General features: G+C 45.5%; 1 protein-coding gene across 7 annotated transcripts in view; it reads left to right on the forward strand.

The window, feature by feature from the left end:
• Window positions 1-16,061, forward strand: part of LOC137562723 (potassium channel subfamily T member 2-like) — a 413,123-nt gene that overhangs the window by 338,582 nt on the left and 58,480 nt on the right. For all 7 annotated transcript variants that reach the window (XM_068274345.1, XM_068274348.1, XM_068274349.1 and 4 more), the window contains 3 exons: window positions 5,963-6,068; window positions 13,098-13,270; window positions 13,716-13,787. In XM_068274345.1, coding sequence (XP_068130446.1) covers window positions 5,963-6,068; window positions 13,098-13,270; window positions 13,716-13,787 — 351 coding nt within the window. The remainder of the gene's footprint in view (window positions 1-5,962; window positions 6,069-13,097; window positions 13,271-13,715; window positions 13,788-16,061) is intronic.

Here is a 16,061-nt window from a genome sequence, read left to right on the forward strand (position 1 = left end):
CCTAACAATAACCTCCCCCCTCTGATGCCTAACACTGACCACTCCAATGCCTAACACTTACCTTCCCACTCCAATGCCTAACACTAACCTCCTTCCTCTGATGCCTAACACTAAACTCTCCTCTTCTCTGCCTAACACTAACCTCCCCCTCTGCCTAACACTAACCTACTCTCTTCGATGCTGAACAATAACCTCTCCTCTCTGATGCTGAACACTAACCTCCACCCACTGATGCCTAACACTAACCTGTCCTCTCTGATGCTTATTACTAACCTTCACCATCTGATGCCCAACACTTACCTCCCCTCTCTGATGCCTAACACTAACCTATCCTCTCTGATGCTTAGCACTAATCTCCACCCTCCACTGCCTAACACTAACCTCCACCCTATGATGCCTAGCACTAATCTCTCCTCTCTGATGCCTAGCACTAGCCTCTCTTCTTTGATGCTTAACACTGACTTCCACCCCCAATGCCTAACACTAAAACCCCCTCTCCTATGCCTAACACTAACCTCCCCTTGGCCTAACCTAATCTCTTTGATGCTGAACACTAACTTCTCCTCTCTGATGCTTAACACTAACCTCTTCCATCCAATGCCCAAGACTAATCTCCCCCCCCCCCTTTGATGCCTTACACTAACCTCCACCCTCTGATGCCTAACACTAATCTCTCCTCTCCGATGCCTAACACAAGCCTCTCCTCTCTGATGCTTAACACTAACCTCCAGCACCCTGATGCCTACCAATAACCTCCGCCCCCAATGCCTAACACTAACCTCCACCCCCGATGCATAACACTAACCTTCCCTCTCCGAGGCCTAACACTAACTTCCCCTCTCTGATTCCTATCAGCCGGCTGGATCAGCTGTTTGTGTTGCATCTGCAGTCGACAGGCTAATATGTAAGTATCGCTGACTTCATGCTGGCACTGCCAGTAACCAAGCTTAGCTATTGAGCCATAGAATGTGAGTTGTCTTTCTTCAACCCGTACTCAATAAACTCAGCAGTACTCCTATGGGAAAATAAACCTCTGTTCTACTCTTCATGAACCCGCTCTTTGACACACGAGTTTATTGCGCACAGAAGAACCAAATAATATGACTCAGGCCCATTAATCTCTGTCTACTGAATGTGAGCGCAGGTATGAAAGAATAAGAAATACAAGTGACTTATTACTTTAATATTTCAGATCGATAGCTGAGGAATGCTAGGTAAAGACTGTGGCAGAGAACAGATGGTGCATGGATTTGACAGTTTTCATTATTATAGTCAGGCCTGTGTTGGAAGAAATACCAAGGCTACCATTGTTGCTCCCTTGCTTAAAATGGGATTGTCAGCCACAAAATCAAATTCTATTTACCCACTGCTCTTTGTTTATTATGCAGTCTACAACCTGACCATGCATTGCAAGCATTCCAATATAATCATAAATGTTTCTGCCGTAATAAATCTTATCTCAATCACCCTGGCTCTATGTGGTATATTGCAGAGGAGGGGCAAGCTTGTTATCTCCCCTCCCACTTCCCTGCTCTTCACTGATTGGCTGAGGGAAGTTCAGTGTGATCTCACCCCTCTGCAGAAGCTGCTGAAATACGATCTATGCTGTGCTCACTTGTGTTTACAAAGAAAGCTAGATATTGGCATGCAGCCAATTAACTTGTGTCAACGAGGCCTCTTTAGAAAGAGTTCTCCAATGTTCAACATGTCACCAATGCTGATGCTGTAATTTCCATAAACTGATGATTTGGGGTACTGTCCCCTGAATGGAGTGATGAACAGTGCAAGGCTCTCATTGTGGCAGCATAGCGCTACTTTATAAAGTGGTTATCTCTGGCAAACTGGCCAACAGGGTGTTGGACTCTACAGCTCCCCATTGTAGCCTATGGGGCTTGACACTGCGAAAGCGGTGAATACCGTCTGGTGATCTATGAAGTGGTGATTTGCATGCTCACCACATTGTAAGTGCCATTAAATAACAGATTTTTGGGTTTTCTTACAAAAATGATGCAATTCAATAAAAATCAGCACGTTTAGTTCTTCAAGCCTTGCAAATTGACATCAAAATAGGTTGCACCATGCAGGAACTCCTTAAACAGAAACTCCAACCTAGAATTGAACTTTATCCCAATCAGTAGCTGATACCCCCTTTTACATGAGAAATATAATGCTTTTCACAAACAGACCATCGGGGGCGCTGTATGACTGATTTTGTGCTGAAACCCCTCCCACAAGAAGCTCTGGGGCCGCGGTACTCTGGGCAAACTGCCACAATGTAACAATGTTCACAGACAGGAAATAGCTGTTTACAGCTGTCTCTAACAGCCAAAACAGCTAGGAGCAGCTACATAACCTGCCCACAGTAAAAATGTCACCATGTAATAACTGTCAGAATGTAAATCGGGGAGAGGAAAGATTTTACAATGAGCAAACACTGACTAAATCATTTATACATAATTATGGTAAAAAATGAAGCACTTTTTTTACTACATTATTTTCACTGGAGTTCCTCTTTAAAGCAGCAGGGAGAGCCATACTATCCAAGATAAAAAACACATATGTAAGTAGATAAATACCTGTTCTACTTACATATGTATTGTACTGTCCACGTTTTGATTTCAGTGAATTTTATATAGTAAATAAATAGAAAACTGTTCTAGGAATTTTCCATCTTTACTGCTTCTGACTGAAGCCAATCCTGATGTAATTTCCTCCCTTACTCTTTTTTTCCCCTACAAACTGCACTGTCATAGCTAGCTTGCTTTGTAAGCACATGTGAACGCAGCATAGATTGTATTTCAGCAGCTTCTGCAGAGGGTTAAGGTGTATTTCCCTTCTCAGCCTCAGCCTGTCACACTGAACTGCCCTCAGCCAGTCAGTGAGGAGCAGGAATGTGGGAAAGGAGAAAACAAGCTTCAGAAGATTCATTACCGTTGACACATTTATTATTATATTGGAATGCTTGCAGTGCAGCCTGCATGTAGATTACATAATAAACACAGAGCAGTGGGTAAATGGAAAAATTGGAATTTCATTTCGTGGTGGACAATCCTGCTGTAATGTATAAGTTGTCCCATCACCACCGACAATAAGAATCAAGGCGTTCCAGCCAGAGCCAACCCACATTATAAGGTTCTGTAGTGATATTTGGTCTATCAATGATCACCATCCACAAGTCCAGGGTGTCGTGCTGGCATAGCCTCTGGATCCCACATATCAGACCTAGCGAGTGTCGATTCAAGGTGCTGGCATAAAACACAGGCATATGGGCTAATTGAACGCTTTAATTTATTGGTCTCGTAAAGCATAAAAGGATAAACAGATAAAATCAAGACTTACACGCGGGGCCCAAGCCATACCTCCCAACTTTTTGAAATGAGAAAGAGGGACACTTAAGCCACACCCCTGCCACACCCCTGATCACGCCTCCATCACATCATAATATCAATTTAAAGGATGAGAATAAAGTTTAGAGTCAATCAAACACATTTTTTTAGTAGACAAATATATATATATTTACATAGAGGGACAAAGTCCTGAAAGAGGGACAAATGGGGAGGAAAGAGGGACAGAGCTCCCAAAGAAGGACTGTCCCTCCAAAAGAGGGACAGTTGGAAGCTATGCCCAAGCATTGGGTACCCCAATGTCACGCATGTGTAATAACCCATTGGGTAGAGGTGAAGAGGTGCCTCCCGCTTCCTTCCCGACTGGTTTCGATTACCGTTGTCATTGGGAGACTCGCACGCTACAGCTCTTCATTGTAGCCTATGGGGCTTGACACTGTGAATGCTCAGCACTGAGTCCCAAAAACCTTTTTTTTTCTTACAATTTTTCAAATCATAAACTACAAGTTCTTTTTAAAGATATATTTTACTTATTCCCAAAAAAATCTAATTTTGCATTTTCGTGGTTATGCTCAAATTTAATTTCAAAACAGCCAGAAATTTAGGAATTATGATTTTGCATCGTAGTTGCAAATTTGGATGCAAAATTTGAGCACTAATCAGCTGCTGTATACAGCCCCCATCCTGCTGTGCTATTGCTGCTACACTATGAACGCGCTTACTAGTTGCTGTGAGCTACTGCCTCTTGTACCGACTTACAGATTGAGTGCTGGTGCACACCAAGAACGCTTCAGAGCTCTTTTAAAAATGCTAGCACTTTGAAAAGTGCTTGGCTAATGTATTTGATTAGGATGGGTCACACCAGAGCGATGTGATTTTCTCACAAACGCAAATGCAAGTCCTGCAGCATTTCTGTGCTTTTCTGAGGCAATTCAGCCTCAATGTTAAGTATAGAGTTGGGCCGAACCTCCGATTTTAGGTTCGCGAACCGGGTTCGCGAACTTCCGCAGAAGGTTCGGTTCGCGTTAAAGTTCGCGAACCGCAATAGACTTCAATGGGGATGCGAACTTTGAAAAAAAGAAATGTATGCTGGCCACAAAAGTGATGGTAAAGATGTTTCAAGGGGTCTAACACCTGGAGGGGGGCATGGCGGAGTGGGATACACACCAAAAGTCCCCGGGAAAAATCTGGATTTGACGCAAAGCAGCGTTTTAAGGGCAGAAATCACATTGAATGCTAAATGACAGGCCTAAAGTGCTTTCAAACATCTTGCATGTGTATACATCAATCAGGGAGTGTAATTAAGGTACTGCTTCACACTGAACACAACAGGTATGCAGTGGCGGGTTCACTGAACACAACAGGTATGCAGTGGCGGGTTCACTGAACAGTACAGGTATACAGTGGCGGGTTCACTGAACACAACAGGTATGCAGTGGCGGGTTCACTGAACAGAACAGGTATACAGTGGCGGGTTCACTGAACAGGTATGCAGTGGCAGGTTCACTGAACACAACAGGTATGCAGTGGCGGGTTCACTGAACAGGTATACAGTGGCGGGTCCACTGAACAGAACAGGTATGCAGTGGCGGGTTCACTGAACACAACAGGTATGCAGTGGTGGGTTTACTGAACAGGTATGCAGTGGTGGGTTCACAGAACAGGTATGCAGTGGTGGGTTCACAGAACAGGTATGCAGTGGCAGCCTGGCAGGTTCACTGAACAGGTATGCAGTGGTGGGTTCAATGAACAGGTATGCAGTGGCGGGTTCAATGAACAGGTATGCAGTGGTGGGTTCAATGAACAGGTATGCAGTGGTGGGTTCACAGAACAGGTATGCAGCCAGGAACAAGCTAAGCCTAACTAATCTTTCCCTATGAGAGACAGTCTGCAGCAGCTCGCCCTACTCTCACTAATGCAGGCACATGAGTGACCGTAATGGCCGCCGCTGCCTGCCTTATATAAGGGGGGTGGGGCTCCAGGGGCTAGTGTAGCCTAATTGGCTACACTGGGCCTGCTGACTGTGATGTAGAGGGTCAAAGTTGACCCTCCATGGTGCATTATGGGGCGAACCGAACTTCCGCAAACATTCGTCTGCGGGACGCGAACGCGAACCACGGAAGTTCGCATGGAACCGTTCGCAGGCGAACCGTTCGGCCCAACTCTAGTTAAGTATAGAAAAGTGGAAAATCACTCTGAAAAGCGCTAGATCACAGCATTTTTGTTACAGAAGCTGTTCAGTTCCAGCTCTACTGTAACAAAAAATAAAAAACGCTACACCAAAACGCTCCAGACATCGCTAAGCATGATTAGATAAATGCTACCAGGTATGGGCAAACTTGGCCCTCCAGCTGTTAAGGAACTACAAGTCCCACAATGCATTGCAGGAGTCTGACAGCCACAGTCATGACTCATAAAGGCAAATGCATTGTTGGACTTGTAGTTCCGTAACAGCTGGAGGGCCGAGTTTGGCCATGCCTGTAAGCTAGACACATGCCTATAATTGCCTAGACAAATCACTTCAACAACCACTGAACGTTTGCGATTACACTAGCGCTTTTTGGGGTGCACTGGGCCTCATTCTGATTTTACAGAATGTCATGTTCTTTTTCTTCCAGCTGGGTAAAGGGCTATCCCTCTAACACCCCATATATTGGCAGCTCGCCCACGCTGTGCCATCTACTCCAGCAAAAGAGTCCGTACTGCTGTCTGCGACTTGATAAGGTAATGTAGGCGGGTTACACTTTACTCCATCTACTCCATTGTACTTTATTCCATCTTCAGCTGTGTAGCAATAGGGGATGCAGAAGTTGCGACTACACCAGGACCCTTGGGCCAGAGGGGCCCTGAGAGGCAGTGGCGTAGCTAAGGAGCTATGGGCCCCAGTGTGAGTTTTACATGCCCCCCCAGCACTCATACGGCGCACCAAAACCTACCAAGGACAACCACAGTAATAGAGGTGCAAGAAGGGGATGGGGGGCAGTTTGTTAATGATTATTATCATTCAAAGCATTTATAGAAGTGATCATTACAAGCACAGGACCAATAACAAGCTAATACTGCAGTTGAGCGAGGGCCCTATGGGGCCCTCTGGTCCAAGGGCCCCGGTGCGGTTGAGACCTCTGCAACCCCTATTGCTGCGTCACTGCCGAGAGGCCCTCTCTCAATGACAGTATTAGCTCTTTATTGGTCCTGGGCTGGTAATGAGCACTTCTAGTGATGTTCCGAATAGTGGTAATCATTAACAATTTGTTCCCCCTCCTCTGCTTACACCTCTAGTACTGTGGTTGTCCTTGGCAGGCTGGGATGGTCGTAGTCAGTCAACTTTGCTACACTGGAACTATGCACAGTTCTACGCAATTACGCTTTGCCAAACTACGGCTTCGAAATTAAATATTCTCTTCGTATGCATTTCGTAGACTACGCATTAAAATACGCAATTACGCGTTGTGTGAAGCGTAGTGTATGCGGATGCTTACACCCGTATGCAGAAAATTTAACGCATGAATTCCTCTTTAAATGCTTTAACAGGGAACTCTTCTATACGTACATTCCCCTTTCCAACACGTAAATTTGTAAGCAGACAATCGCACGTGGAAAATTAGACGCGAGTAATGCATTCGTAGTTCACTACACAATACACATGTTAAGTATGCATAGTGGGTGTAAGCTACGTGTAGCGGTACCTCGCTACGCGTAAATTCGTAAGCGTAGTTTTGAAACTTCACCTACGAACTACGATGCGTAGATGTGAACTGGTGTAGTTTCTGCTCATCCCTGTTGTCAGGTTTTGGTGCGCCGTATCAATTGTTGAGTGCTTTGGGAGGCTCAATGTAAAACTTGCACCAGGGCCCATAGCTCCTTAACTACGCCACTGTCCATCCTCCAGTGTAGCCGTGTATTGGCAGAACTGGAATCATGTCTTTTGCCCTCTCTGGGTTGGGGTCTGGCAGCTGCTGCCTACTTTAGTGCTTCGGAAGCTACATATTACTTCTGAAAGGGTACTTAGTTGCCTCTCTGACACTGGATTAAAGATGTTAACCAGGAACTAATAAATCTCTGTCTTCATCTGCATACACAAGAAATTCTCAAACAATATGGCAAAATGCAGGGCTGGTGCTTTCATGGGGCAAACCGGACAAGTTGAAGATAGTTCAGGATGAGAAATGGTAATCGCTCGATCAGGCTTAGAACCATCATATGAGGAGCTCACAAGGCTGGGCATTTACACAGAACAAGATGTAGGCTTTGTTCACATCATAAATCGCCAGCGCTATCACAAGCGCTGAGCGATTTATGAAGAGCCTTTTCCCCTGCTTTTCCCTGCGCTTTGCGCTTAGAAAAGCGATTTTCTAAGCGCTTTTGCAGAGCGATTCGTTTTTTCACTTCCTGACGTCAGTCAGGAAGTGAACTCTTTCACCCGGTAATGAATAAATACAATGGGCTCGATTCACAAAGCGGTGCTTACCCAGTTAGAGACTTTAGACGTGATAACCATTGCACCACGCTGATAAAAAGCCAGTTTAGGCGTGATAAGTTTAGGTGTGATAAGTTTAGGCGTGATAAGTTTAGATAAGTTTAGATCGCGCAAAAAAGTCCCGCACGCAAAGCAGCGCCATTAAACTCTATGCGAAGTGCACCAGACTTTGCTAGAGCAAAACTTTTGATCAGCTGTGCACTGCGGTGCTAATCCAGTTGGTGCTTAAACTTATCACACCTAAAATTATCACACCTAAACTTATCACACCAGGGGCTCGATTCACAAAGCGGTGCTAACCCAGTTAGAGACTTTAGGCATGATAACCATTGCACCACGCTGGTGAAAAGCCAGTTTAGGGGCTCGATTCACAAAGCGGTGATAACCCAGTTATCACGCCTAAAAGACTTTAGGCGTGATAACCTTTGCACCACTGAGTTATCACCGATTTTTGCTCTAACTCACGCGAAGTTTCCGCGCGTACGCGCATACGTTCGCGCGCAAAGTCCCATAGGGCTTAATGGGAGCTTCGCGCGAAGCGGGGACGCTGCGCACATGATAAGTTTAGGTGTGATATGTTTAGGCATGCTAAGTTTAGATACGTTTAGATCGCTTGCAAAGTCCCGCACACAAAGCAGCGCCATTAAACTTTATACGAAGTGCACCAGTCTTTGCTAGCGTAAAACTTTTGATCAGCTGTGCACTGCGGTGCTAACGCAGTTGGCGCTTAAACTTATCACACCTAAACTTATCACACCTAAACTTATCATGCCTAAACTGAGTTTAGGCATGATAAAGGGCTTTTCACCAGGGTGCTAACTGTTAGCACCGCTTTGTGAATCAGGCCCCTGGGGCCTGATTCACAAAGCGGTGCTAACAGTTAGCACCATGGTGAAAAGCCCTTTATCACGCCTAAACTCTGTTTAGGCATGATAAGTTTAGGGGCTTGATTCACAAAAGGGTGCTAACTGTTAGCACGGCCGTTTTCGCGCGAATTTTCGCATTGCGCACGGTCGCGAATTTTCACGTGAAACGATAACGTTTTCGTGCGCAAACGCGAATTTCACCACGAAATCGATATCGTTTTCGCGCGAAAATTCGCGTTTTCGCGCAAAAATGTTATCGTTTACCGCGGAAATTCGCGATCGCGCGCAATGCGAAAATTCGCGCAAAAGCGGCCGTGCTAACAGTTAGCACTCTTTTGTGAATCAAGCCCCAGGGGCTCGATTCACAAAGCGGTGATAACTCAGTTATCACGCCTAAAAGACTTTAGGGGCTCGATTCACCAAGCGGTGCAAAGTGTTAGCACCGTGGTGAAAAGGCCCTTATCACGCCTAAAGTCACTTTAGGCATGATAAGTAGAAACTCGCGCGAAGTTGCCGCGCGCAAAGTTTTCCCCGCTTCGCGCGAAGCTCCCATTAAGCCCTATGGGACTTTGCGCGCGCTCTCACGCGCGAACGCGCGAACGCGCGTACGCGCGGTAACTTCGCGCGAAGAGCAGGAAAAAGCGGTGATAACTCAGTGGTGAAAAGGTCATCACGCCTAAAGTCTTTTAGGCGTGATAACTGGGTTATCACCGCTTTGTGAATCGAGCCCCAGGCGTGATAACCTTTGCACCACTGAGTTATCACCGATTTTTGCTCTAACTCGCGCGAAGTTTCCGCGCGTACGCGCGCACGTGCGCGCGCAAAGTCCCATAGGGCTTAATGGGAGCTTCGCGCGAAGCGGGGACGCTGCGCGCGCGCAAAACTTTTCGCGCGGAAAATTCGCGCGAGTTGCTTCTTATCATGCCTAAAGTGAATTTAGGCGTGATAAGGGGCTTTTCACTGGCGTGCAAACACTTTGCACCGCTTTGTGAATCAAGCCCCTAAAGTCTTTAACTGGGTTATCACCGCTTTGTGAATCGAGCCCCTAGGGCTCGACTTTAGGCGTGATAACCTTTGCACTAGCAAAGTTATCACCGCTTTGTGCTCTAACTCGCGCGAAGCTACCGCGCGTACGCGCGCGCGCAAAGTCCCATAGGTCTTAATGGGAGCTTCGCGCGAAGCGCCGGGTGCTGCGCGCGCGCCTGCGCGCTTGCTTGCGCGCGGAAAATTCGCGCGAGTTTCTTCTTATCATGCCTAAACTGAGTTTAGGCGTGATAAAGGGGTTTTCACTCGCGTGCAAACACTTTGCACCGCTTTGTGAATCAGGCCCCTAAACTTATCACGCCTAAACTTATCACACCTAAACTTATCACGCCTAAACTTATCACACCTAAACTTATCATGCCTAAATTTATCACACCTAAACTTATCACACCTAAACTTATCACACCTAAACTTATCACACCTAGGCCTCGATTCACCAAGCGGTGATAACTCAGTTATCACGCCTAAAGTACTTTAGGCGTGATAACCTCTTCACCACTGAGTTATCACCGCTTTTGCCTGCTCTTCGCGCGAAGTTATCGCGCGTACGCGCGTGCGCGCGTACGCGCGTAAGAGCGCGCGCAAAGTCCCATAGGGCTTAATGGGCACTTCGCGCGAAGCACGGTGCGCTGCGCGCGTAGCGCACCGCGCTACGCGCGCAAAACTTTGCGCGCGGGAGTTCGCGTGAAGCCCTGCTTATCATGCCTAAAGTGACTTTAGGCGTGAAGAGGGGCTTTTCACCACGGTGCTAACACTTTGCACCGCTTTGTGAATCGAGCCCTTAAACTTATCATGCCTAAACTTATCACACCTAGGGCTTGATTCACAAAGCGGTGCAAAGTGTTTGCACGCCTGTGAAAAGCCCTTTATCACGCCTAAACTCAGTTTAGGCGTGATAAGAAGAAACTCGCGCGAATTTTCCGCGCGCAAAGTTTTCCGCGCGTAAGCACGCAGGCGCGCGCGCAGCACCCGGCGCTTCGCGCGAAGCTCCCATTAAGCCCTATGGGACTTTGCGCGCGCGCGTACGCGCGCTAGCTTCGCGCGAAGAGCAGCACAAATCGGTGATAACTCAGTGGTGCAAAGGTTATCACGCCTAAAGGGCTTGATTCACAAAGCGGTGCTAACCCAGTTAGAGACTTTAGGCGTGATAACCATTGCACCACGCTGGTGAAAAGCCAGTTTAGGCGTGATAAGTTTAGGTGTGATAAGTTTAGGCATGCTAAGTTTAGATAAGTTTAGATCGCGCGCAAAGTCCTGCACCCAAAGCAGCGACATTAAACTCTATGCGAAGTGCACCAGACTTTGCTAGCGCAAAACTTTTGATCAGCTGTGCACTGCGGTGCTAACCCAGTTGGTGCTTAAACTTATCATGCCTAAACTTATCACACCTAAACTTATCACGGCTAAACTTATCACACCTAAACTTATCACACCTAAACTTATCATGCCTAAACTGAGTTTAGGCATGATAAAGGGCTTTTCACCAGGGTGCTAACTGTTAGCACCGCTTTGTGAATCAGGCCCAAAGTCTTTTAGGCGTGATAACTGAGTTATCACCGCTTTGTGAATCAAGCCCCTAAACTTATCATGCCTAAACTTATCACACCTAAACTTATCACACCTAAACTTATCACACCTAAACTTATCACACCTAAACTTATCACACCTAAACTTATCACACCTAAACTTATCACACCTAAACTTATCACACCTAAACTTATCATGCCTAAACTGAGGTCTCCCCCCGCATCTTGAAAAAGCGGAGTTATACCCGCGAAACTAGTTGGTCCGTTTGTGGGGACCTTCTGCCTCTCTCTACCCCGCTGTGCCTGCCTCCATCTTGATCATACTGGGCTAAGTATTGTCTCCTTTTCTTTCACTACAGGCTGTCACCTGTTCATTCACTGGTCCTGCTTTTTTCCTATAGTGGTTTTCTATGCACTAATACTTTAATGTTATTTATTAATCATTGAACACGTTGTTCACAAATAACCTTTTGATTTCCAGGTTGGGGTTTTTTCCTTCACCACATATGACAGATATTTGCTGTCTCTTAACCAATCAGTACTGAACCCGGGTTCTATCCGATTAGGGCTTAATGAGCCCTCTGAGGATTTTAGATACAATTTATATTTAGGATATAGGAGGTTATTGACTATTTGGTGTGAATATATATATATACCCTGTACATTGTACTATGCATAGTGGCATTATGGCAGAGAGTGCTTGTTGGGTTTGTGCCCCATCTTTTAAGTGTTTTTAAATGTTTGAATATTATGTGAAGTGCAATATATTGTCAATTTTGAGATAATAAAGATATATGACATTTTTTGATACTATATAATACTTTTCTGAGTGGTGCTGTATACAGGGTTTCTTTCTTCTCCTTTTTTGCTAAACTTATCACACCTAAACTTATCACACCTAAACTTATCACACCTAAACTTATCATGCCTAAACTGAGTTTAGGCACGGTAAAGGGCTTTTCACCAGCGTGCTGTTAGCACCGCTTTGTGAATCAGGCCCAATGTATTTATTCATGAAAGCGCTGGGGAAATCGCCATACAAAGCGATTTTTCAAGCGCTTTGCGTTTTCCCTGTACCTTCCATTGAGCAAAAACGCTCAGAAAATGGTACAGGCAACGCTTTTGGAAACGGATCAGAAACAAACCGCTCAGATGTGAACTCTCTCATAGGGAATCATTGCACAAGCGCTTTTAGGACGATTTTTAAAAGTCGCCGGCTCTTTAAAAAAAAAGAACGCCCTAGGTGTAAACAAGCCCTAAAAGAGACCTGGACTGAAAACGCACAGATAACCAGCTCCTAACACAACATACCAAAATAAACTAGATTGTTGGTGCCACATATCCAACAGGCAAAAAACCCGATTAAACCGGATTAAGGATTAAAAACCCGAGAACAGACTTACTAAAGGTTGCCCTCTGGGAGTAACAGAGCAGAGAAAAGGTGACCCTTTATTTTTTACAAAACATATCTTAGTGAATTGAAGTCATGGGGCTTGATTCACAAAAGAGTCCTAACTGATAGCATGGCCATTTTCTCACGAATTTTTGCGTTGCGCGCGATCGCGAATTTTCACGCGAAACAATAATGGTTTTGCACGCAAACGTTATTGTTGTGCGCGAAAATTCACGATCGCGCTCAACGCGAAAATTCACGCGAAAACGCCCGTGCTATCAGTTAGCACTCTTTTGTGAATCAAGCCCATGGTGTCTTTTATTTCTGATTCAGTTTAGAACTAGTTCAGAGGCATGAGCTGTGTCTGCAAGATGACATTCTCATTGCTCGTGTTAATAAGCTCATAAAGTGATTTTTGTTGTCCTTTCTAATCTTTCCCCCTTGAAGAGTTGCCACCATTTTCCCTATGAAGATGCACGGGCATATGGATTCAAGAATGCCTTGGTCATCGTGTCGGCAGAGCGAGCCGGAAACGGGTTATACAACTTCATTGTTCCTCTCCGAGCGTACTACAGAGCCAAGAAGGAGCTGAGCCCGGTCATTCTTCTCCTGGAGAACCCGTAAGAACCAGACAGCCATTTACTACATACAGCATCACCATCATCAGAAAGCATCTCCTTTACATAGACTTACCGTATGTTCTGATCATGGCTAGGGCCATACCCAATTCCATCAGCTACATACATAACTGCATGAAGGCAAGATGCAAAAATAGACATACAATCAGCAATAGCCCACTGTTTCAGATCACTCTTTAGTCAGAACCCCATAGCTGCTGAGATATTCAGCAATTATGCAGCTTTGACAAAAAAGGGATCTGAAACAACGGACTGTCAGCTGTGGCTGTATTTGACATGGAGCTTTGAACTTCAATAAAGAGCTTTTATTATATTGGTGGTGCCCAGTACCTTTTGCTGTTGAACTGTTGGACCTTTAGGTAGAGGCCTCCTGCTAAGCCCTGAAACAGCTAGCATACTAAGTAATCTTGATGTTTTTTTGTTCCAGGCCTGATCCGCAGTTTCTTGAGGCCATCTGTTGGTTTCCTCTGGTCTACTACATGGTGGGATCTATTGACAAGTAAGAATGAAATGGAGCTTGCATAATTTAAGGGCTATTTTATAAAGTGAGTGCAAAGCTCTTTATAAATTCTCTGTAGATTTTTGCGCTTATATACAGATACCATCTTACCTGGAACCTTCACTCTTCCCATTAAACTTTCCTGTCCTCTAGCTTGGCCATCTCTATCTACTTTCATACCCAAGATTTCTCATGGGTGTCACTTTTCCTTTGGGACTTTTGCCCATAGCTTGTCCTTCATGCTCTGAGCATGGAAACATTGCATCTCTTAAAACTCACCTCTTCAGACAAGCTTATAATTTGGCCTAGTTAGATGTTGAGGCTCACTGCCTCATCCACTAGCCCCTTTATCTCCTCAGCTGGGGCAGCTGACATAGCCCAACTCACATTTCCTACCCAAGTAGCCTAATGTGCACATACTAGCACCTGCATGTTACCTGGGTAAAGCGAGTTGCGCCGCACGCTAATAATAATAATAATCTGAACATTTGTATAGCGCTTTTTTCCTGTCGGACTCAAAGCACTCAAGAGCTGCAGCCACTGGGACACGCTCAAAAGACCACCCTGCAGTGTTAGGGAATCTTGCCTTGAACTCCTTACTGAATATGGACTAGCCAGGATTCGAACCCTGGTCTCCCATGTCAAAGGCAGTGCCCTTAAAGCGGACCCAAACCAAAAAATGTTTTTATTTCAAAATATTTAGTTGCACCACTCTGACACATACAAAGATCAATAAACACTCCTTCAAGCCTATGAGCATTTCAGTGCAAGCTTTTCACCCTTCTCTTTTCATAACTAGGGTTATATAGGTGGCAGCCATTAGCAATTCCTCCTTTGCTGGACACCATCTACTCCACCAGTTTGCCGGATTCTGTCCCGGCAATATGAAAGGAAGGAAGGGGTTTCTCTAATAAATGTAAAATATTTTATATTTGTCATCATGCAGCTGAAAAAGTCTGCTATTTATTATTATTATTTAGAAAATAGATTTTATTTCTGAAACCTTGTATTTTTAATTTGGGTCCACTTTAACCAGTACACTATCCAGCCATTTGCGCTAGATGGATGGATGTCATTTTCAACCCAACTTTGTGCACAGAATGTGCTGTGGCATTTGCATAAATACTGGTAAAATTGCCATGCGCTGTGTGAGTAAGGTAATTTAACTGGCATTTAGAGAATATGCTCCCTGGTGCCTCCACCAAACTATACTCTAGATTACAAGCTTGGAAGGACAGGGTCCTCCCCCTAGTGTTTCCTGTTCCTGCTGTACCTTATTTATGAAATGAATATGTGCCAGTATTGCTGTTTTTTTAGCCACACATGAACCATGCATGTGTTTGTACTTGTGTTGTTGGATGCTCTGATTGTACTATGTGCTGAACTACTCGTGTGAGACAGAAGAACAATCCCTGCGCTATCTTCAACTATTAGGAGGTTTGCGTACCGGGTGCTGCTTCAAATGCTGAGTGGTGCCAGCGTATCTGTGCAAAAGTGAAAAAGAAAACAGGAGCGCACCGCTGGTGCAATAAACCTTTTTACTTCAATAACGCGCAATAAAAAGTTACACTCACAGTGTATCGTAGTACAAATGCGCCTGTACAGCCTGCCGGCAATCGCTTCCTGTCACCCGTGCTTGGCCAGAGCAGCGGGGAGCGTGGTTGTTGGCGGAGGAGTCGAGAGCGGTGGGCGGAGCCAGGTCGCGGGGATGCCGTCTGACGTCACGACGCGTTTCGGCGTTGACCACGCCTTCGTCAGGTGACGTGACGGCGGGGACGGCGGTCATTTTATCTCCAGCTGAGTGGGTGGAGAATAAATCCGTGGGAGGTCCATAGGACTATATGGAACCTCCTTTAGTATTACGCTGGACAGCTCGCCAGGGACTTAAGTATAAACTTGTAAAAATTATAAAAGTATAAAAACATACAGTGACTATAAGAACATCGGTAAAGATAAACCCACATGGTTTTAAAAACTTGTTTCTAAACAGGCAAAAAATAGAATTTAAAAGGTAATGGGAAATGGCATACGCCGAAACGCGTCGTGACGTCAGACGGCATCCCCGCGACCTGGCTCCGCCCACCGCTCTCGACTCCTCCGCCAACAACCACGCTCCCCGCTGCTCTGGCCAAGCACGGGTGACAGGAAGCGATTGCCGGCAGGCTGTACAGGCGCATTTGTACTACGATACACTGTGAGTGTAACTTTTTATTGCGTGTTATTGAAGTAAAAAGATTTATTGCACCAGCGGTGCGCTCCTGTTTTCTTTTTCAC

The sequence above is a fragment of the Hyperolius riggenbachi genome, chromosome 3 (genome assembly GCF_040937935.1).
Source record: "Hyperolius riggenbachi isolate aHypRig1 chromosome 3, aHypRig1.pri, whole genome shotgun sequence".
Taxonomy (NCBI): domain Eukaryota; kingdom Metazoa; phylum Chordata; class Amphibia; order Anura; family Hyperoliidae; genus Hyperolius; species Hyperolius riggenbachi.